At 38.7% G+C, this 24,481-nt stretch overlaps 3 protein-coding genes across 3 annotated transcripts in view; 1 reads left to right on the forward strand and 2 right to left on the reverse strand.

The window, feature by feature from the left end:
- Positions 1-11,037, reverse strand: part of LOC105831030 (putative uncharacterized protein DDB_G0293878) — a 28,941-nt gene extending 17,904 nt beyond the window's left edge. Inside the window, exons 1-2 of the mRNA XM_012670859.3 lie at positions 8,650-11,037; positions 5,824-7,549 (exon numbers count right to left, since the gene is read on the reverse strand). Coding sequence (XP_012526313.2) covers positions 5,824-7,506 — 1,683 coding nt within the window. The 5' untranslated portion in view covers positions 7,507-7,549; positions 8,650-11,037. The remainder of the gene's footprint in view (positions 1-5,823; positions 7,550-8,649) is intronic.
- Positions 11,038-11,187: 150 nt separating this feature from the next.
- Positions 11,188-23,368, reverse strand: LOC105831032 (guanylate cyclase soluble subunit beta-1). The gene is made up of 14 exons (XM_012670861.3): positions 23,210-23,368; positions 22,923-22,996; positions 20,318-20,418; positions 20,133-20,251; positions 19,028-19,183; positions 18,609-18,762; positions 18,282-18,436; positions 17,418-17,546; positions 17,260-17,342; positions 16,645-16,815; positions 15,991-16,228; positions 15,595-15,735; positions 14,761-14,918; positions 11,188-11,621 (listed from the first exon to the last, which is right to left on the reverse strand). The coding sequence occupies exons 1-14, from the start codon at positions 23,210-23,212 to the stop codon at positions 11,492-11,494; spliced, it is 1,812 nt and encodes a 603-aa protein (XP_012526315.1). The 5' UTR covers positions 23,213-23,368; the 3' UTR covers positions 11,188-11,491.
- On the forward strand, positions 12,269-14,550 carry LOC105831033. Its single transcript, XM_012670862.3, has 2 exons — positions 12,269-12,401; positions 12,949-14,550. Exons 1-2 carry the CDS (start codon positions 12,272-12,274, stop codon positions 13,851-13,853), a joined length of 1,035 nt encoding a protein of 344 aa, XP_012526316.1. The 5' UTR covers positions 12,269-12,271; the 3' UTR covers positions 13,854-14,550.
- Positions 23,369-24,481: the final 1,113 nt, after the last annotated feature.

Raw genomic sequence — 24,481 nt, forward strand, 5'->3', positions numbered from 1 at the left:
TATCGTCGGTCATTTCACCTTCTTCATACACACGGCCGGTCGCCAAGACACGTAGAACTGGGTTGCGTGTACACACGTGTGGATCAGCTTCATGAAAATTTAGTAGATAATGCTAAACAAGAGTAATGCTACTTAGCTTGCGATCTGCATGCGTGGTCACGTACAATCGATACCGCGCGCATAAAGCAGGGAAGCAATGAAGCTATATCTGTTTGATCGGGGTAAGACAACGTCGGGTTTTCGAATGTGACGACGTTGGAGAGTTTGACGGAAACACGTTATTGAACTATATTACGAAAAAGGAAATAAATTGGCAGTTTCGAGAACAATTTGCTCTTTCATTTTGCGAATTACTGTTAATTTAGTGCCGTTCCACTTTCTCGAGAAAGTATATATTCCGAGAAATTCCGGCAGGCCGATATTATCGGTTGAATGCGCCCAAAACTCTTTTATATGTTATTACGTGTAACAAAACGAGCAATTATATAACTAGGTACGCACTGATAAAATGTGTGCGCGAGTGCGAGCAAAGATAATGGCTAGTTTTCTTCTAGGAGAAGAAAGTTTTAATTATTATTTAAAAAGTTGATAAGCATAAATATATCAAACCGATTTCTCAAATACGCGCAGTCGCACTTTATCAAAAATTCATAAACTACGTCCTTTTGTACCGCTGACGTCTGAATTGCTATTTAATTTCTATTACAATTTCATTAAATTCTACGTGAAAATAATATTCCCGGATTTAACTTAATTATTTAGCGGCACTATCAATTAGGGCTTTATGAAGATTCTTTAATTAAATACGCCGACAGTAAAACCGCTCTCCTAAACGGCGTGTATATCACTACTTACTAAACAAATTATCTGGCCATTAAATGTACAACGTTTTAATTGCATATATCGCTCTGCAGTATATAATTACTTTTTGAAATGACATATAATCAATGCGGAAGGCATGCACTCTTCTGCATACAATTCTACGTACTATAATCAACTTGATAGAAAATTATTTTGTTACAAAACATTAAGTGTTAATTATAAATAATTAATAAATTATAAATTATAAATAGCGCCGCACAAGATGTGTCGCTTCTTATGAGAGCAAGTTATTTAAAAGATTGTTACAGAATCAAAAGTAAAATAAATTATATGCAAATATACATTTTGTAACGATCGAAATATGTATGCAATTATTGACATTTGTATAAGTGAACAAAGCGTTTTTTTAAAATCTGAACTATATTGAATACACAAACGAACATCAAAAATCAACTCATATATATTATTTGATATATTTTAAAATTTATTTTCTCCGAACTCAATTCCTGTCAATGTATATATGATGCGTCTTTTATTCAGCAATTCTGATTGAAATTAGTTCCTGGATTTCAATCAATACGATGAGATAGGTACTCCATATTTTGTTCTAAGAAATTATCGCGCCAATTTCAGAAGCGACTGTATCAGGCACTTCGCCGTACTTGAAACTGAGCTTTGAGCTGTTAATTATGCGATAGAATCATTTCCTATTGCGCGCTATTTCTCTTTGAAACTAGCTAAATCGTAATAATAATCAAACGGCATTTATCGTGAAAGCATAATCGAAATTCACGAGATTTTAAGATCGCCACACTATGATGCAGTAAACAACAAAGTATTCCCAGGAAGTAATTTCGCATATTCCGACATTTGCAATTCTGATTGTTTGCCCCAACCACAAGAATTCTATTATGCAGAGAAAGCGTTAAGCAATAAGAGAAAATTGTCACAAAGCGGGTATCTGCTATAAACGTGCCGTAAATCAAATTTACATTCAATTTTCGGAAAAGTTGTAGTCTTCTTTTTCATCTTTTGGCTAGGAATTTTTTCCTGTTTGTCACTCGTGCTTCATCTTTTTGTAAGAAGAAAAATTAGGTTTTATTTTTTGGAGGTCTTCCTGACTGAGTCTAATTCCAATTTGTTAACTATTTTTATGTAAAAAAAATAAATATTTTAAATAATAAAATAAATTAGAAGCGTTTTGTTGGATTCAAGTATCTTATATTAAATTGCTTCCGATTTGTTTATATGGATTAAGATATCAAAACCAACTGTAGCGGAAAATAAAAATGCGACTTAATATTATATAGGCGAGATGCACAGAATATCGAAATAAATCTTCAAGCCTTCGTGTGCAATGAGGAAGTGAGAAACGATGAATGTAGGGCACGCTGCATGGTGATTTACCCAGAGCGATATTTATGATTTCAGGTCGAAGTCTCCGTATACCTACATAATTTCTTTTTTTTTTTATGTGAAATCAAGTTTCTTACACTGGTCAGTGGCGCAGTCTGTGAAATCACGCACGACATTTCGATGTCGTAAATTGCGGTTACCCGACTGCGTGGTTAATGTATCGGCCACATAAAAAATCTATCGGCATACAGTGGCGTTCCATAGCGATCAATCAAGTCGTTATCCGAGCTTGAAGCCGACATTCCGAAAGTGCAAGTGTTATTCTCGGTCACTATTTCCAGAGAACGCGTTACGCTACGTAAAACTTATGAGCCATCACGATTGACTTTTCACTCGCAAAATTTAGCTTTAAATTTCTTTACTGTCAATTTCAAATGTCGACTAATACAAACTATTTATATATTTGCAGTGGTGCATTTAAGTTTGAATAAATATCTATATAAAAATAAATTTATATATCTCTTTATCTATAATTTCAATATAATATCGCTGTTAAACAAAACTTATTTAAGACGTAAAAATAATATATATTCATATTTTTATTTCTCTATCTTATTTCTCTCTTAAAAAACAAAAGTTCTTTAAATAATTTAGTCTCATAAACATTCCTCTTTTGGCTTGGATCAATACACTAATAAAGATCAAAGTTGAAAAACATATGATAGAAGAAATATATAACTCACACATTATAATGACTAATAATAAAGTTTCTCGTAAAAGTTTCCAAAGTTTTTATTGTATTACTATTTTCTGTTTCGCGTTTTTCTTTTTACATTTAGATATTATAAAGATATACGAGATATTAAATATTTTCTGAAAAATCGGATTAACATTACAAAATAAAAATTTCAAGGCAGCATTAATAGTCACCAGTTCTATATCGCCGTGCAACATAGAACGCGTCTCATTAAAATGTCGTCATTTGCGTCGCGAGCGTCGATTTTCATGGGGGAGCGGAGATAATAATCGCACGTTCGCGGTGGACTGCACGTGAAAAGTGCAATCGAGGCGTGGAAGACTCAAAGGTAGATTCAGCCGCGAGGAAGTGCGGGATTACTTCTCAGCCGTTGCCAGCGCATTTGCGTGCAAGCGAGGTACCCTTCGGTCTCTGTAATTTCGCGAAATAGGCCGCGCGAGCATAGAGAAAGAGAGAGAGAGAGAGATGGATGGCAGCGCGGGTGCGCGATAACAAAGGGGAATACGTGCACCGAGGAGGCAAGACGAGGAACATGAGGAGACGTCGTAGCGTGGCTTGTGTCTCGCGGCCGAGGATTCTCAGGTACGTTGCGTACGTCGCATTTCTCGGTACGCTCCCGTAATATCGTTTTATCGAATCTACCGTTATGTCGATCCGTTCCGCATCGATGATACGAACGTCGCGTATGTACACGACGTTTCGCATAGCAACACCGGAAACTTGGCAATAAGGACGCGCTAATATATACGTATAATATTATGCCGCTTGCCTCGAATCTATTTCACGAGAGAGATCTTAATAATTGGGATTTCTCGCCGGGAACCGAAAGGAATTTAATGCGAAATACGTCGAATAACCGGTAGACGGCAAATAAGCTTCGTATATGCCACGGGTAAGCCGATTATCGTTGACGACTAAGCGTGTTCGACGTCACAAGACGATAGTAAATATTTGTCAAAGGACGTTGCGCGGGGAGATTATCATTCACTGCAGATCGCGGCATCACAGTCCTCTCCGTGCTGCCTGGGCACGTCAAGAAACCTGTTTATCGACGTCGCTTTCATTTATTTTATGAAAGGTACGAAAGAGAGGTATGAAAGAGAGTCCCTTGGGTGATTTCAGACTGGTCGTAAAATCTTAACGCGCGGCGCGGGGGAGGGGAGGGGAGGGAGAGAAAAAAAAGAACGGGAGATAAATCACTCGGTCCATTTCTTTTCTCGTATCAACAGCGAGTATCGCAGCTTTGCAAACAATTACGCAAATTGTGTTAATACTGCCGATGGAATTTCCATCTTTATTTAAAAAAAAAAAATAAAATAAAAAATAACAAAATATTTATTTTACATTGGAATTGTAATTTTTCCTCCAAACTGTCACCAATTACGCGTCAATATGCCAATCGTACGTCTCGATCGTAATCGATCATTATCAAGGATTACTTGCTTCTTTACGAAGATGTTATACTCTAATAGGATGCTCACCGCGTCTTGCAGGACATGTGCGGAATGCGAATACGAACGCGCGATATAGTTACCAATCCATCTGATCCAAAGTAGCGTGTGATGGAGGACGCTACGGCTATCTAACTGTAAATCTAACGCTTCGCGCCGACCCGTAGACCATGCGAATCAAGTGCACATCCAAGGCTGATGCGCGCGGATTTGAGCGTTCAACTCGAGCGACGGGCTTGCACCGTCGTCGCTGCTCCACACCGATTCCCGCTCGTCAATACGCACTTCAGGTACTCTGCGAGAACCTGATTTGCATAATAAGTCGACCCGTCGTTTACCGGGCTCGGCTCTAGTGCCGTGACGATTGGTCGATATTTTAAGTACGCGAGGTCGCAAAGAGGAATGTTATACAAGTCCATGAGTAAAATATTACTACTCGATAAGATATTTAATAAATTATGCAATGGCATTATCGTAAAAATTATAGTCCACAATTATGTAGGTATATTTACAAAAATAGACGTTCTGTCCTTACATAAAATATTGATAACTGTGTAATTAATTGCGGAATCTTGGAAACACTATGACGATATAACGAACCATCTTTAAAAAATTGTTCACGATAGTTGAGAAAAATACTTTAGCCGAATTAATTTATAAAATATTTAGAAATACAATTAATCTATGTACATACTTATACAAAAATATTCAATTTTCAGATTATTACATAGAAATATTGCAACGTAAAATATTATACATTTAACATAACAAAATTTTAATTAAAAAAATAAACAATAAAAAAATATTAATACCGCTTAAATTTAGACCTTTGATGAATTTTGTTTTAAAACTTTATTCCGATAAATCTGTTGTGGCGGTTTATTGCAAAATTTTTGTCCATTTATAATTATTGTGCAATATTTGCCTATCGAGATAGTTACTTTTTTAAAATAGGTCCCCTTTTCTCTATAGCGTATTTGTTTACCGATATACACCCTATTAATATATTTTTTTAAATTAATTTTCACCGACAACCTTCATTGAAAAATTTACTACACTGTTCTTTTAATCTCTGTTTGAAAACGAATATTGTTCTGTAAACTGATTATGCTCTTTAGAATGAAATACATTTATCTTTTTACTGAATTAGTATCCCTGAAATAAATCACATTTCTCTCTTTTCCCCGTATAAAACTGCGTAAAACACAAACACGCAGTAAAACTGATGTTCGCTCTTTGAAGTTAAATTAATAATTTAATTTACTGAATGGATAGTCCTGAAATAAAATTAAGGTCACGGACCCGTTTTCATCGTGTTTCGTGCGTATGTGAAAATTTACTGATACAATAACGCCGTTAACTAATTTGCACCCTTTGAAATTAAATCTCGTACAGTTGTGCTAGAAGTTAAAAATTAACATTTTTGACGATTCATACCTTGGAGGTAGGCGACTGCAAAAATGTCGCGATGCCCGCTCGTACTCTATTCTTCACACCGCGCACGGTCCCTTTGGCACTTCGTATGGCTTCCTTGTCGTGGATTTTATAACCGGCGAAACACTCCTCGTTCTCAGCCACCCCGTGCACGCCGTTCGAGTTCTTCTTATTATTATCGCGCAACTCGTTCACGTGGAAATTGTAGTACCTGTCGTCCTCGTACAGATATTTGCGACCGGTCGATTGCTTCCGATTGGTATCGACGCACTCCTGTTCTATCCTCTCCTGTTCCCGTTGCTTCCTCTCCTCGTACGTGCACTCTTTAATTACCGGCGACTGGCCGTTTTGCTCGACCGCGGGATCGGGGCTCCTCACCCGCGGCGTCGAGGAGGCCTTCGAGAGGGACGACGTTCCGGACGGCGACGGGGAAACGTTGGCCGACGACGTCGGCGAGCGTGGCGCGCAGCCGAGTTCCGTTATCGAGACCTGGTGACGGACGCCGCCGTTCGATTCCACGATCACGTCGCGATCAACGCCGTTCGCCAGCGCGATCCGGCCCAATTTCTCGACGACGCCCATCGTTTCCTCAACGTCCTTCGACGTGCCGTGCACACGGTATTCATTCACGGCGTCGCCGTTCACCTCGGCACCGTTCAGGGAATCGCAGCTGATGTTGCTCTCATTGTCGTCGCTGTCGACCTCGGCGCCGCTGCTGGTAAGACTGCCGGTCCGGTTGTGCGTGCCGCTGGACAGTATCACCGTGCTGGAGTTCTTCTTCTTTGGCAGCGGCGGCGGCGTCCCGTCGAGGTCGCTGCAAGTGCCACTGTCCAGGGTGTCGCTGGGCGAGCACTGTCCGCTGGACATGACCATGCCGCTCAACGGACTCTGATAAGAGTTGTAGTAGAAACAGGTACTCGAACGGCCGCCGAGGGTCGACGGGTTCAGGGTTTCCGTGGTACCGCGGTGCACCATGTCTCTGTTGTCGCCCCCGTCCTTGTCCTGACTATGCTTATCGCCGTCGTCGCTGCTGCTGCTGTTGTTGTTGTTGTTGTTGTTGTTGTTGTTGTTGTTGTTGCGCTCCCGATTGTCGGAGCCAGCCGCCGAGTCGCCGCTAAAGACACTGATCCTCACACAACCCTCACCGGCACCGGCACTCGCGCGGTGTCGCTCGTTCACCAGATTCGTCGCACTCACCACCACCGCACCGTCACCGCGTTTGCCCGAACGTTCGCGCGCGGCACCGTTCTCAATCTCCCGATTCCGGTCGTTCTCGTCCAGGGTCAACCGTACCGTCGATATCACCCTACCGTTCTTGTCGCCATCCGGATTGATCTTGATCTTCACTATGTGCGCGGCCTGCTGATGCTGCGATTGTTGTTGCCACCGCTGCTGCTGCTGCTGCTGCTGCCGCGACGATTCGACGACGTTGCTCCGCTCCTCGCAGCCGCCGTTCGCCGTTTGCACTTCCGGGATTCTTCTCCTGCAGGCTGTCGCGGAATCGGCGGTAGGAGCGCTAACTCCAACGAATACCGTTGCCCCTGGCCCGGTGGCGAGCGGCGGCGTGACGGAGGGGGAAACGGTCCGGATTGACACAGTCTGCTGCCGCGCGGCCTGGCTCGTATCCCGGGCATGTGTCTTCACGGGCAGTGGCGGTGGTACGGTCATCGTGACGGTCTCATCCATACGTGCATACAAACTCACCGGTCGCTCACTCGATAAGCTTCACCTTGACGAAGGAATTTCGAAAGTCAAGGATTAAGTCGAGCCTCCCCCTCCCCTCCCTCTCTTTCTCTTTCTCTTTCCTTTCTCGTGACCTCCTCTTTAATTATTACAAGATTCGAATCACGATCGAGTCGTATTAAATGATAACGCGCTTGCCTTCTGGTACGATCAATTCACATTTATAAACTCACGTCGAAGAACATTAATCGCTCGGATAAAAGTACCTTTTGAAACTGCTACGCGTTTTAATATCGATGTACCTATCGTGATTCGCAAGGATTCATCGCGAATGCAACCGTGGACCGAAACAACTGCAATTTGGAACAATATAATACTCTATCAAAGTCAAGTGCCGTTGGAACGGACCCCGCTTTTCATCATGCCAGGGAATACGTTCGATGGCTCGCCGGCGGAATGTACACGTATCGAAACGTTGAACCAATATTGTTTCTTCGATATTGCCAATTTAAACGTTTAACTAACAAACGTTTAATCAACAAAATGACGTATTAATATATCTATTTAACCAATTACTTGTGAATCGTAGATTTTAATTAGTTTCGCCGATGCTCCCATTACCTTCAAGAGTATCGACGAAATTAGAGCGGTCTCTATTCGATCTTGGTAGACCGCATTGCACCGATTGTGACCAATATGTAAATCTCACTCGTTAATTTGCATGCCAGGATTACACACAATTAAGACTCGCACGTAATTCCGAATTAGACGAGCACCGATCACTTCGCGCAATTGCCGAAAATTCTGGCGATCGACCGTGACTGCGCCGATCGCGTTCCAGGCCCATCGCAAGGCCGACGGGAAAGCCTGTCGAATCGCGCCGTCGTACGAATCAGGTCGACCGGCCGTAAGCAACGTAAGGCCCCCGGCGGCTTCGCTCGTCGAGAAAACGTTAGCACCTTGCGCACACCTGTGGCCATGCGAGATCGCGGACTACCTGCCGCGCGTGAAAGAGAGAGAGAGACCGGCGGAACGTACGGGACTGGCACGCAAAAAGAGAAAGAGAAAATCGTCCGTGAGATGAGGAGGAGAGGGAGAGACCGGGTCGTCCGGGACCACGGAGAAGAGGACAGCAGGACCACTTACGGACTGCATATGTGTATCAAGAGCGGCGCATAGCAAATCGCGATTGCACACTCGACTCAGACTCGGTTAAAGCCAATGACGACGACGACGACGACGACGACGACGACGACGATCAACCGGCGATCGTTCACAGCACGGAACGTCAGTAACTGTACTGAGTGCCGCTGACACTCACTCATGCAGTTTCGCGGTCCGGGTGGGGACTGGAGTCGGGGCCCTGGGACCACAGGCATACAGCAAAAGCTGGAGTGGGAAACCGTCGGGCCGTCCACGGGGAAAAGGGAGAGCCGGAGGGAAGGGAGAGGGGAGAAAGGCGAGAACCGTGGAAGGACGAGAACGAGTTCTCTCCAAGTCGGCTTGTAGTCGCCAGACAGGTACCTGCCTGGGCTAAGTGGTAGTCGTGGCGTCCTCTACCGAGCCACCCGCTGGATCGACCATCCGGTTCCTTATTTAAATACCTGATTCTTTACCGTTCACTGCCTTTCACGTGGACGCGCCGTTCCCCGGTGCGTAGGTGTGCGTGCACGCACGTTCTCGTCGGTGTGCACCTGCCGAAATTTCACCGCCGATGCTGCAGAATGTTGTTCCCTCTTCTCTCGCATCATCCTCCGCCGTTTCGCTATAATCCGCGCACGGCTGTGGCCCCGTGAATGACCGTGTGAATGGAAAGCGCGATCGCCCGCGGGCCACGCACGCAATATCTTCTACCGAACATCTTCCCGTGATGATCGGTAATTCGACGATGTTGCAATATTCATTGTGCGTAGATACTGATGAGAAATGTTAAGAATAAAAAAAGGATTGCGGAAGATTTGGCTAATTTTACGACAACATTTAATGTTAACTAATTACTTCATTTATAGCCAGTAGTCCTCTTGTTTTTCTATCATTTAGCGTGAACGTGTTTTATTGATGTAATATGTCTTCTTCAAAGAATTTTTTTATTGTACATAAAGTTTTTTTTTGTACATATTCTGTACGTATAGAAGAGAAGGTAGTATTACAGCCTTGTATGGATTATGACCACTCGTAATCTCCGTTATTATGTGACGAATTCTAATAATTACTTATGGAATTATCTATTTAGCAGCTCATTTATTGATGCTGATATATCAATATGGTATATACAACAGCTGACATTTGTTACAAGACATTTACTTATGAGCACTTTAAAATTTTGTCAAGATATATATTTCAACACTTAATTACACACTTTCTCATTTTTTAATTATTAAGTGAATATATGTACATTTGAGTGTTTCCTTTTTATTTAATTTTTTTTTGCTGTAAATATACATTTAAAAGTATACCAAGTTAAACGAAAGAACGGAATTTTGCTAAAATAACCTCTGAAACGTACTGATATCTCAACAGGCTTAATAATACTCTCTTTTATACTAAAGAAGTTATTAAATATGTTTATTGTAGTTTTTTTCTGTTTACTGCTAATATCTGTAAATATAGTTTATATTACATGCATTATAGATTTTTAATAGTATAATCTATATGAGAGAGAATTTATATAAGTACATACATTCTGCAATATTTTCTCTTTACTTTGATTAAACATATAATTTTATAACAAAATAATATATTTTAAAATACATTTTTAAAATCTATTTTTTCCCTGTTCTTTTTCAAACTATTATGCAGTGTTATCACGTTTTTATAGATAACAGCCTAAGCAATACATATTTTTTCTTTGTTCTAAAATTCATTAAATACATTAACGAATGTAATCCACGCATCAAGTTTTCGATTTAAAATATTAATTATTAGTAAAATTATTGTACAAAAAGTACATGGAAAAAGGTTCATATTACTACCTTCTTTTCTACTTATAAAAAGAGATATAAAATTTTAAAAGATGCTTTGAAAAATTCAAGAAAATTATTTCCATGACACATAGGCAACTATAATAGCTCTCTATATTAATAATTAAAAAAGCACGTAAATTCAGGACATCTCGGAACGGTATATCACTTAGTGATGACAGTGCGCTCTGTCTACCTAATGGATAATACTTATCATGCACTAAAATTGGTCACATCGATGATTATTCATTTACTATTTAATATTAAGATACAGCTATGTGTGTTAGTTTTAAATTGTCCTGATCACAAAGAGCCAACAGTTGTGATCGTAATCACTGTTATGTGAATAATTTTACAAGAGAATAAATGCAATCATTACTAAAGATATTTTAATACGTCACTCTTATTTTACATAAAACTGCGTTGTGTTAAAATAAACATCGTTAGCGTCCTTATGATCGAATAGAGAGTGCTTGTAAAATCCATTAGATCGACCTTGCAACGTGTAGTAGGCTAAAGAGGACTAGAACAAGTTCCGTTACACCTTCTAACTGCAAACATAGCGTGGGCTATCCATCTGGTTATTCTCGATGATTTTTTCCCCATTGCTAAGAGGGCAGGACATTTCGCATTTATGACCTCCGTGCTAGAAACGGTTATCGATGACCTGTCGGGTGACGTGGGTCGCGCGAAACGGGAAAGGAAATTTTATCGCTGTAATATGTCGCCAAATAAATAACGATTATATTTGATTGCCTTGTACACTCACGATTTGCTGAACAGCTTATTGAGCGGAAGACGGAGTGTCGACGCTCGATTTTACAGTACGTTTAAGAACGTGGACATATGGTACATGGTCGTGAAAGTGTTTTGAACAAAACACACTCATTGTCTATCTTAATTATTAAAGAGCGCTATCTTCTTCCTTAAATAAATATACGGTTTTTATTACGTCGCGGTATATTCATTTTTTAATCTTCAAACCGATTTCTCGAAATTATTGCTATAAAATTCATTGTCGTAACGATTTACGATGTCAGCTCTCTCTCTCTGGACAGGAACCACACGTTCATAGGCTCGGATTTTCCCTTCATGGAGACGGGACCTCTGTATTCCAAAAGAAACTGCGGGTCTTGATTTTCAGGCATACAGAGATATCTACAACAAGTCGCATAGATATTTATGAATATTGTAACGTTAGCAACATCTAAAGAAGAATGAGTAATATCCAAAAAGTATGTTATTACTTCCTGTGCTCTTTTTACGAGAGAAAATAAAAACGGGAAAAATCAAAGTAGGAATAGTTTTAGATCTACATGTTATAAAGTAACATCATAACAAAATTATTATCTACATTGTTTTAAAAAATACTTGAAATAAGCAATTTGTGATTAACTTCAAGTCAAATTATGTATAATATTGCAATAAATAATTATAATAATTAATGTAAAAATACGCAAATTTCTTCTCTGCCGTACAATTTTATATTTTTGACTCGTATTGACTTTTTTGTAAAGATATGTGTATATGAAATATATATAAAAAGCCTGCATCCGTCTTTTTTAGCATGAACATAGATCGTCTCGGCGAGGGTGCATCAAGGAAGCCTTGAAAAAGCTCGTTTTATGTCTAATTGAGTTAGCTCTGGCATATGTGTGTGTACTGGCTCGTTTCTTTTCCTAATAATCATTAAAACGTGAACGTTCGCGGCGACCGACACGCGATATTTACCTGTCACTGAAATTATACGAGCCTTCCAATTTTCTCTGTTGCGCGTTGCCTTTTATAATTAAAGTCACTCGAAAACCATGGAGGTATTGATAGATTGCTATTTCGACAGATTGTTCTCAGAAATGGAACGTAGTTGCTTAGCCTCGCGATACAAACGTCGCGAGTTGGTCAATTATTTCACGGATGTGATAAACAGTTGTGCGGAAGGTAACGAGATTTATGGATACCGGCGTTCCCCGTATACATATGCTGTATGCGCATATTTACGTACGAGAGCCACGTAAATGACAAATGGACCGCTGTCGGGAATCGATAATCATTAGTACGACGACGTCATTTTATTATATCCGTGTGCGTCCGGCAGAAAATTCCTAAATTCGCTTATACGCTGTTTCGCGATATTAACGACGTACACATGGTTTTATTAAATTCTTATCTATTTCCGCGCGCCCGCGCGCGGCGCTACGTGAATGCCTGAAACACGCAAAGATATCGCCGCCCATTATGATCTTACCGTTACATTAAACCGTGGCTAATCCTTTCTATTTGTCTTCGTTGTTTCGTGCCAATGCCGTTGCGGTAACGGTGAAAAATACCACGCGCCGCGAACGCATCGCCGCGAATTCCAGAATAATTTGCATCTCTGTCTCGTCCGCGTCTTCTACGCGAAGAAGAAATTCCACGGCCCTTTTTTTTACTCGTCATTTTACGATCGATGGCGCTATAATGAATCGCGGCCGCTTGATGCTTCCAGCGGAAAACCTCGACAAGCAGGACGTTTGCGAGAGGATCGTCCTCTCGGCGTTGCGCTATCACAACATTACGATGATGGAGAACGGGTCGGTCTGTCTGCTCGGCAAGTTCCACAACGTGTTGTACGTTGCGGCGAAGCTCTGCTACGACTGGGACATCAGCAACAACGTGATCGTCAGTCGGCTGCTAAACGACATATTCTACTGCGAGAAGACGTTCGAGCGATTGCTCGTCGGGGCAATCTTCGGCACGCGCGTAACGCATTTCCTGTCCGGCTGGAAGTGCGACTTCGACGACCGCGAGGAGAACATCCGGGCGCTGGTGTACTTCTTGAATCACGCGACTAGCGGCCAACTGGAGTACCGTTGCGATTCTTCACCGGTAAAGAGACGATTCATCGACGTGCCCATGGAGTCGTACGGACAGGTTCTGCCTCTGAGGGTCGCGATCCAACACGGTGCGCCGGATATCCTGTTGATCATGCTGCGCTACGGTGCCTCGATCGAGTCCGACAGACTGGCCCCGTCGCCGATGGAGATTATCCTGACGAAACTCAGCGAGTTCGAGGCGCAGCCCGGCGAGGAGGAAGTCGTTTACCCGGAACACTTGCTGACGTGCTTGAAGCTGTTACTACGAACCGTGACCGCCGCCTGCATCAGAACTCCCGACCACGTCGCCGCTCACAGCGGTATCTTCAGCGTGTCTTTATATGAGCAATATCCTAAGCTGGCGAGCCGGAATCTGATACCTCCGGAACGTAGCGGAATTCGTCCAGCGGAACTCAGGCACCTGTGCCGTGTCCAAATTCGTGAGATCCTCCGCAGCAATTGGGCGCTGCCTCACGGCATCAAGAAGCTGCAGATTCCAGAATCCTTGAAAAACTATCTGGATCTGCTACGGGACTGACGGAAAATCTTATTCGCGGGATAATTGGTAACGGCTATTTCTTTTTGTTTTGTCTCTTATTAGTAAAACCGAGCACAGTTCGGAAATATTTTATCATTCTTTCGTACGCAGTTTCGTAGAATTTCACTGTGATTCGATAAAATCTGTGTTTTTGCCGAATTGACAGAATCCAAAAAATGTGCGTTGAAATCTTTTAAAGTTCCCATGTATGTAAGTTTAAATCTTAGATTGAAGTTCGGCGGAATATGGAAGTAGTAGAGAAAGTGAAGCGAAACTATGATGAAGACTTTGATAGATATGAAATCTTATATATCCAAATATATGCCAAACTTTAAGCGGAATTTGTGATTTACGAGAGCGAAATCACGCGCGACGCTTAAGTAGGTCTAAGATCTAAGGTTTGAGAAAAAGTCAAGTTCACAGAAGGTCGGGTGATGGCATATCATAATGAGACGCTATGTTAATGAATCTTGGGAATTATAAAAATACCTTGTGTTACTCGTACGCTTGTGATGCGAATAACAGAAACGTTCAAGAATAACGGAAAGTATGTCGTGAGACAATGTAATATGTACACGTTCGGGAAACCAAAGTTACGATCCGTTAACAACTTTCTTTAATCTCTGAGAAGAACCGAATGAAAAAGAAAGTAAAAGCAATTGTATAAATTATAAAATATAGTTACAATAGTAAGAAATCAAGTTTTAATATTTAGTCATATAAAATAATTTATATTTATAAAGCACCTGAGCTGGTAGATCGACTTTATTTTATTTTATTTTTTAAATTCTATTTATGGGAATTGTAGAAAAAAGTCCCATAAATAGAGTTTTTAAAAAAATAAAATAAATTAATTGGGCCTTGTGCAACTCAAATATCTTAAGTAATAATATTTAAAAGTATTTACCTATAAGCATCTTCTGAAACATTGATTTTTCCTGGTTGACCGGTGGTTTCCGTTCGACTCGTAAGATTTACAGTGTTTCCGAATAAACAGTAACGAGGCATACGATGACCAATTACGCCCGTAACAACTTCCCCACTGTGTATTCCAATTGTGATTTTCTATAAAATAAAAATACTCGATACGGTGTTACATATAAATTTTTAAGGAGTTTAAAAAGAAATATGTATTTCTCTCGTTCTTATACATATAGCGTATTTTTAATTAAAATGTATGAATTGCCTAAGCAAATTATTTATTTTCCGTAACATAAGTATAAAGTGTGTCTTGTGAGGATTCTCTCTGTACCATCGAAATTTAAATTTATTAAAATTATATCAATTTGAGCTTTTTCTCATTAAAATTGAATCGTAAATTTCTGAATAAACTATTTTGTGATCCGTTGTTAAATATTTAGGCGACGTGAGAATTGCGTTGCATACGGAGAAAAAATAAGTTGACTCTCTTTGTACAGAAATACAAAAACAGTAGTGAGACATGCCGTCTGTCCCTCGGGAAATTGCAGACTTCGCGCGCACAATATATACTGTGTGTATATATATACGTCTAACTGTATATAAAGATACGAAGAAGATTTCAACTTTCTACAAAAGTCGACGGACGGACTGTCTCAATAAACTCCTTTAACGGCAACTCTTTCGACGTCGCTGCAACGTGTAACGTTTAACGTCCAATCTTAAATTGACTTACACTGTCAACTCAACTCAGATCAAAGCGTTTCGCTACACAGTCATATAACAGAGTACAGTCAGCAGAGTGCAGACAGCTTGTACATACCACGGGCTCCCCATCGATCTGCACTTCATCTGCAGCGAGATCCATCATGTCCAATGCTAGACGAGCGATGCATCGTGCATGACAACGACAGGGTTCCGGCAATCCACTCACCGCCATATATTTATCACCAATGGTCTCCACCTAGATCAACCAAAGCGAAATTAATGGAAATCTGAGACAGATCCGAGTGCGTTATCGACACTGTGTGTGAGTGATATTTGCAAGAGATTACAGTCGGATACATTTTCTCTCTTTAAAGCATTTTATTACAAAAATTCATAAACAGAAGAATATCTTTACATGTGAAAGATGTACGATAATTTATCGTATATTGTATCTATAGTATATTCATTAATTCGCAAACATTAAATTTATTGCATTTTATTACATCGTTACCTTATAAACGTTAGGATTTTTTTTTGGATCAGTCAACACGTCAAAAGCCGTGTACAGCTCGTTGAGCATGTTAACGATTTTCATAGCGCCATTGGAGTCTGTGTGAGCGGCGCAATATGCTCCGAAGCCGACTATCCCGGAGAACAGAAGGGTAACGCAATCGTACTTTTTCGCCGGCACCGGTCGTGAATGCCTGAGCTCGTTCGCCACCGAAATAGGAAGCACCGAGTAAAGCAACCTGCATTGAATACAGATGATCTTTTATTCAACGTCGCAACTTCCGTCGCGCGTGCGCGCCAGTTTTGCCTAACCGGATTAACATTCGCGAACGAGTTCTCGGCGAGGAAATTTCCGCGAGTCGACGGCAGAAATTAAATTTGGATAGTTTCGACGGAAGAGTTTCGGTTGCAGGAAATCTCAGGAAAGATTTCTGCTTTCCTCGAGACGCGCAGACGGAAGTCAATCTCTCCGTTTCGCGATATCCCGTAAATCTATTTCCGTTAATTTATACGGGAAAAATTGCCGAAGCGCAATCTGCGGCGCGGAGGAAGAATCGCAAATCTCGCGTAATCTGGTTACCGGTTAAACGACGAACAACTCCGGCGGCAAGGATTGGCCGGATAATCAGGAAATGCCGTGGGCGGAGATTCCTACCTGTCGGTCTTCTGCTTCTCGCCGTCGAGTTCGCGATACGTTTGCTGCAGTTTATCGGTTAGCAATTCCAAGTTGCGCGTCAGTTTGTAATCCGCCTCAAATTGCTCCGACATCAGGACCAGATCTCGAGTGGCGTCGTGAAGGGGGACGTCACTCAAGTACAGACCCCGCCTGGAGCCGAAAAGAATAACACGAGATATTACGACAGCGAAGACGTTTGTCGCGCGCGGATGACGATGAAAATCCCATCTCTCTCTCTCTCTCTCTCTCTCTCCCTCTTTTTTCTTCCTTCGTATCAAATAGTATGTCACGTACATAAAACTTTCAGTACTGTCAACGCGAAACTTTAACCAATTACGCCTTAACAGAGACAGTTAAAGAGATTCCGAGAAGTTGACCGAGAGAAATAAGATTATTGCTTATGAAAGACGCGAGACTTCCTTTTCCGCGAAGTAAGGAAGAACAAGTTTAACAAGTCTCACAACGACGAGGTTGCGCAAAAGTTTATGCTGTTATACTATAGCTACATGTACTTTTCCATCCCGTTATATACCAATTTATTGCGCAACAAAAAGAGCGATTAATAGATTTATGAAAAGATTACATGAATATTACCTTGTTAAGTCGTCCAGATTCATAACACTTGGGTAACATAGGAAGATAACCATATCGGTCTCAGGTATATACAGCATTTGACCCTGGAATAGTTATTAAAAGAGTTCCCTATAGACTTTATCTTTAATTTTCTTGATTCATCTTTATAGATTACTGACCTTTAAACGTAAAGACGAATACTCCTCGGCGGCATCGACACGCATAACTCCCTTTTTCGTCCTTAACACGTATACAGTATTAATATGCGACAATATATTCTCAAATGTTAATTCCAAATGTGGCCTGACCTATAAACGATCCCGAATGACAGTTAATTAACCCAATTACATACAATAATTTATCAAATTGATTTACGCATATCAAAGTATATTGGACACTGTGGTTGTTTTAAACAAAATTGCATCCACGCGAATATTCGCAATAATAGCGCACTCAGGGTGTACGATTTTTTAAGTACGGGATTATAATGGTGAGCTAATTGACAACATTACATTTAATACGCATGAACAATAACGCAAATTATGTTAAATGGTTGGCTTGGACAACACATTCTGTCCATCATAATAAGCCGCATTTGATATACATTCACGTGCTTATGTTGTAGTGGCAAGCGTAGTTCATTGTGCACTAATGCAATTCCTTTGACGGAGAGTTAGACCAATTAGGAAGGTTTATCGAAAATTAGTGATCGATATCAGCGCGAACAATACTGCGCGCAGCGCCAATAAAATCGTCAGAACGATATTATCGAATAAAAATCTTTTTATTCGCAAATTGTAACTTTTTGAGCCTTAACAATCGATGGCGCGACGAGAGGCAATGGAGAAAATAGCATATCTTCTGATTGGTCTGTGAAACAGTCCATGAAATGCAAAGCATTCGAAACAAAAAAATATATATATAGATATGTGTATATACAAAGCATGTCAAAGTACAAAATCATGAATGTGCGGCGAAGCAAACAAGAGGCGAAAAATGTACAGACTGTAATGAACAGTACTGTTCGATGCTCGTCAACTCACAGTTAAGAGAATGTCGTTTAGTTTGCAATGGCCGCTGGAGACGCGCGGTATGACTCGTGTTATGGTACATCCGGTTTGAACAATTATAAGGTCTCGATTAAACATTAGATGAAATGGAAAAACTCGACAGAACGTCGTTGGGCTGACCTTTGGCTCTACGACAATTCATTAGACAATTGATAGACAATTCATCTATCTTTTTTTTCAGCGTGAGGTACATTAAAAAAAATTTTTTTTTTAATTTAATATTACACGTGTGATTTTGTTGTCGACTTGTTTATGTCAACGCATTTTATCGCAGACAAGAAACAGTGATACAGTACTCACCGACAGACAATGTTTCCAATTCAGCGATCATAGGATTTGATACGACTCCTGGTCCTGATGTGTCGGTTATGAGGAATTGCACATGATCGCATTCGCTTTTAGTTTTCACTATCTGCATGTCAACATCCGTGCCGTGGAGTTTTTTCGCAACGGTCTATTGCAGAGATAAATCGATATTCTTTCATTTCTTTCGTTGATTAATTGTTTCCATTAAAATATCTCCGTTAAATAAAATCATCGCTGCACTCTCTTTCTTTCTCTGTCTCTCTCTTTCTCTCATAAAAATCGAAGCCGAGTTTTTACAACGTTGAATATTTTCCAAAAATATTCAAAGATAACTAAATTTTATTTCGCGACTTTGATTTCTCGGATTCTGCATAACGAATCGCATTTTTATCAGAGAACAATAAATAGAATACCTTAACAATTCCAATAACGATGTGTTCCAAACCAGGTCGATCCGAATAATAATGCAATATAAGCGCACCATCCTCGGGTCTCTCTGTACATCTAAATGATGGTGCCCTCATGCCTGGATATAACGTACCCAAATGATCATGAAGCGCATCCAAATTCTGCAACCGTGATACCGACATATGTATATATATCCGATAACATGCGCATATGTTTCCAATATTAAAATATATATCTTCGATAAAAATATTTCCGATGCTACAATAACATGTAATATAATCCATACAAGTATATTTGAACAGATTCCTGTTTTTATTAAATATAGGTAATAAATATTGTATTGTACAGTATATTAACGTGAAGGAGAAATTAAAAAAGAAGATAATATAAAATGTAGTTGTATAACAACTGATATTAATGTTTGAAACTTTTTTATGCGACATATTTTTCGGTATATCTCTCAGTATTGTATCGTACAGTGTAAACGAATGTGAATAAAATTCTACAAGAAAGAGAAAAATCACAAATGTTGAATTTAATTGCTCATGTTCTCTTCTCTTCACACGGAATGCATAATTGCAAAAAATTAAATGTTTTAAAATTCAAAGCTTTTAAAATTCAGAGTATTGCTGTAGAGAAGTATAAAATAAATTTTTTTCTTAGTTTCCAAAAAATAATTATACTGTTTACATTTTCTTATAGGTCACTAATAATTTATGCTCAATAATTCATTAATAATTATTATAAATTTATTTATTTATTGGTAAATCATTTCTTTAAAATATGATTATATGAAAATAATTTTACTGACGAGACTTTCTAATTTATTCACATATATTTATATTCCCATATATGATATTCTGTTCTATTCTGTGACTGGTTTAGTAAATGATTTAATAATAAATTATAGCAACGATATACGCAGATACGAAAAATGATTTAACGATTAAGTATTAAAGTTGTTTCTAATGCAAGAGTAAATAAGATTGAGTTAAATATAAGATACAAATTTTTTATTTTTTATATCATTAAATTGGTACAATCGAGCGCACTAAACTAGTCATACAAAAGAAATTTATAATTAATGCTTGGACAATTGTCAAGAGTTACCTGCAAAAAATCTCTAGGTGTTGCTCCAAGAACCTGAAGAATCTTGTCATAACCGGAATCTTGGCAGAACTCGAAGAACATTCGACCAAATAATTCAAGTATTTTGTCGGCTGGAATATCTAGAGTACAAGATGTTCAATAAAATTTTCGGTTAGTATTCGCGTGGATTTACGTCGCATACGTACTAAGCTTATTGACGGCAGCAGATATTATATTATACGTAATCTCATCTTCGTAGATCTGTCGCACCAGAAATTGTCCTTCCATATTAACTGCTGCATCTCTCCTGAATCATCAATACAATTGAGAGAATTCGAATAAAAATAAATATATAGAAATATATATTTTTGAAAAACATAATTTATCCCTTGTGTCCAAGAACAAATTTACCCACATTGTGTTCCACAACCGGGGTACAAATGTACCCATTGTCGGAATTTCGTCCGTAAATGCTTCGTAGTATAGAAAGTTTGCTCTATCGAGATGATATTCAACTGCTGCGATGTATGAGAAAAAAGTAGAGATGCTTTTCAGGTACATAGTCTGCTCTAACTCACACAAAAGGGATTTAGTCACCTAATCTAATAGCCTAAGCTAACCTAACCAGCTAACCTAATAGAATGAGTCAACTAACCGTGCGGTTCTAATGTACTACGATCGTTTGAAATGTGAAATAAAGGGGAAATTTGCGAACGTAAACTGTATATTATCGTTTATTTATAAAAACCTTTGTTTTTATTTATTTCACAACTCTTTTCATTAACTAACTTGATAACTGCACGTAAATAATATATTATCTACTAATGAGGGTACATTTGTACTCCTGTTGTGACCCAGGCGTATGTGAACTTTAATGCAATATACTTTTTAATTCTAGTTTTTAAAACATTAAAGTAAAAGCATTTTTCGATAATAAAATGATCAAATTGCGACAATTCGGGCGCGATTGAAAAAATTTTCACAGGAACATAAAAAATTTTCAGAAAAACTAGTCAAGTGAGTACATTTGTATCTATTTGTGGACACAAGGATTAAGTTTATAAAATTTAATACTTAATTATTTATGACATTTCTAATATTTATCACTTTACAAAAAGTTTAGAAGTTGTATAATCATTTTACGATCATTTTAAATTCTAAATATATTTATATCGGCGTTTAATCGGCGTATAAAATTTTTAAAAGATAATTTCTTTAAGTACTTTACGCGATTTTGCTGTCATTCAATTTACGTGTCACGTGTTCAAAGTGGTTTACTTCTTTGATATGGATATCAGGCGTCACTTGAAGCTTACCTCAGCATCTTCTAAGAGCTTCTGCAACAGCTTTACCAATATTCATATCACGGAACAACTTACGACATCTTCTAGGAAAGTTCTTTAGAAAAGAGGTTACTTATAAGAAAATTCTGACGATAACTACAATAAAATAATATATAATAAATTGTAATTAAAATAATATTAAAATATTAAAATAAATATAAAAATAATTAAAATATATTTAATTTACGTAAAAACAAACAATAATATTTATATCTTCCTGTTATATTTATGTTTTCCTGTTTTTATAATTGCAAGTTTATATCTTAAAGTTAAAGTTCTTCTTATAAGTAACATTATTAAAGTTTATGTTTTAATTACATTTTAATTTTGTTTTACAGTAGATATTATTGAAATTTATATCTTAAAACGTGTCAAGTGCTGTACATTACATCCTAATTATGTTATAATGTTGCTATAAAACGAGATGATACCCTTCGATATTACCTACAATATTATTCTGCAATCCAATTTTATCGGTAATATTACAAACTTTATTTAAGGTGGATAAATTGGCTCTCTCATAGATAATTTTAAACGATGTTTATATTTTGCTCGTAAAATATACTAATTTGCATTTTGAAGTGTAACAACAGATATTTTTAAGGCATTTTTATTACGAAAGTTTTATTACGAAAATATGTAATCAATACAATCAATTTATAACGTACTATTAGCATGATAATTAATAAAAAATGTTTAAATTGTGTTAAAAATGTAAAAAAATGTTTTTAATTATTGATCTGTATTTAGAATACAGTTATAACATTTTTAATATTTTTTTATTGTTATTAGATATTTATTTTATAGAAAAATTAAAGATTATGATCCAGGGAATGTATTTATAAAAATATTATCGTGTTTTTTTGCCATGATGCTTTTGTTTTACATTTAATGAATAAGATATGAATGAGATAGAATAATAAAAAAAGCATGCAACATATTTATGAGTGCGTCCTAAATATAAATCATATTTTTTTTCTATAAAAATGTTTCTAAAATAAAATATCTGATAGCAATAAAAATTTTAAAAAGTGCTTTAAACTTTTCAGCGTAAATTATATCAATGATGTATAAATGATGTATAAATATACATATAAACATAGGGAAAGTGCAAAGAAAAATCTCCATAATTCTTAATGTTCTTAATAGATAACAAGAAAAAACTTGCACGTGGCATAGCAATTTTGATGAGTACATATGAATGTGATATGACGTGCAATATACAATGTATATTAATATCGTGTGTGTGTGTGTGTGTGTGTGTGTGTGTATGTGTGTACAGATCACAATAAAATGACTTAATGTATAAACTATCCTCTCGACCTATGTCAACACTTGATTGCTGGTCCGACGGTAGCCCAGCGGAAGGTGGTAGGGATTACGCGAGGGTTCACTCAGGTGTAAGTAAAGAACCATGCAAGAGGAAAGTATGAAGGACAACAGAGTAAACTACCTATTTTTTACTTACTTTATCGTTTCCCACGTCTCGTTACCAAAGTTCTTCACAACCAGAAGCTCGAGGGCATAATTCACAAAACCGTACTGCACATATAAGAGAGAAAAAAAAGAAGATCTAATTGTACAATAATTTACCGAGGGTGAACGTTCGTCTTCGACGTCGCACAGGTGCTGATGGACTCGCGGATCATCATCGTTCGCTCCGAGTTGCGATCGGTAGCGGGATCCATCGGCACCCGTCAACGTCGCGTGTCGTCGGGTCATTGAAATCATCAAATCTTGAGAGCACGGACGTACCATGCTGCTGCCCCTGACAATCTAGAATCTGAAGACGAAATCGGCCGACCTCACTTCTCACACGTCACTCCATTCCGATTGTCGATCTCTCCGTGATCGGCGTGTTTACCTCGTGCACACGAGCCGCGTACTGGTGGACGGCCCGTTTCGTTCGCCGGCACACGATGGGGTATCGATTTTTCAGTCGTCGCGGCTGCGCCACCTAGACCACCACCTAGTTGCGCTCCTCTTGCACGAGCCGTCCTCGAGCGCGAGCTGCACACCACCCTTCAGCTCTCCCCAATCCGCTTTGCCGCGGCGGAGCGGAGCCGGCGGCGGCGCTATAACTTCGCGAATGAATACTTATAAGACCTTCGTGAGATTAGCAAACGGGACCGAGCTCGACTTACCATACTGTTGGCTCGCATACCATAATTTCTCTTTCAGGCAGTCATGTTTATATATAAAAGGGCTTCTTTATTTTCATGGTCTCCTGAATTTTTCGACCGACTTGACATGAAAATAAACGCAGACGTTTCCTGGATGAGTGAGTTGATGATGTAATAAAACGCAACCTCCCTGGTACCATGAATGTCGGAGGATGTCGTTTAGAAAGTTTCAAACTGCAGCATAAGATGTTTTTACGTGCGTGTCCTCTTCCTCTTACAATCAGTAGTAACGAGCGGCTTCTTCAAGTCGATTTCTTCTAGCACCGAAAAGATCAATGTGAAATTTATATGCCTCATAATGAGACTTTCCCGATAGAGTATTTAAAGGCGAATACAAATGAAGCGTATTCAATTTATTATTTAATTTAAGTACATAATAGCAAACGACTGACTTTAAAATAGATTGACAACACTGTTTTCGGTTTTTATGTTTAAATAACAATTAATGACATAATAACAAGCTGAAATTTATTCCATCATGCAAATATTGCAAGCGAATAATTTCAATGATAGAATTATGACTCCACTTTGGTTATACTGTTTCAATATGCATTGTGTTGTGGATATACAAATATTCTATCTTTGTAAAATCTATTTAATGCGGCCAATGAATATAATTACGGCAATATGAGTGACATCTCGTCAATTAAATCTGCTAAATCAAACATGTAAATCGCGCATAATGTTACTTTGATGTCATTAATTTACATTATTAATAACACTAATAGAAAAAAAATCCTTACACAATGTTTATCGGAAGGAATAAATTGCAGCGCACGTCGCTAAACTAGTTACGATAATAAGAGAGGTAGAGCTTTATTATCTTGGAAATAATTAGAATAAC

This window comes from Monomorium pharaonis, chromosome 1 (genome assembly GCF_013373865.1).
Source record: "Monomorium pharaonis isolate MP-MQ-018 chromosome 1, ASM1337386v2, whole genome shotgun sequence".
Taxonomy (NCBI): domain Eukaryota; kingdom Metazoa; phylum Arthropoda; class Insecta; order Hymenoptera; family Formicidae; genus Monomorium; species Monomorium pharaonis.

Coding starts and splice junctions, on each gene's coding strand:
- LOC105831033 (XM_012670862.3), top strand. CDS start 12,272: ATGGAGGTATTGATAGATTGCTATTTCGACAGATTGTTCTCAGAAATG. Junction 12,402..12,948: donor GATAAACAGTTGTGCGGAAG/GTAACGAGATTT, acceptor TGATGCTTCCAG/CGGAAAACCTCGACAAGCAG.
- LOC105831032 (XM_012670861.3), bottom strand. Junction 17,343..17,417: donor ATTCGTCTTTACGTTTAAAG/GTCAGTAATCTA, acceptor TAACTATTCCAG/GGTCAAATGCTGTATATACC. Junction 16,229..16,644: donor GAGAAGCAGAAGACCGACAG/GTAGGAATCTCC, acceptor TATTCAATGCAG/GTTGCTTTACTCGGTGCTTC.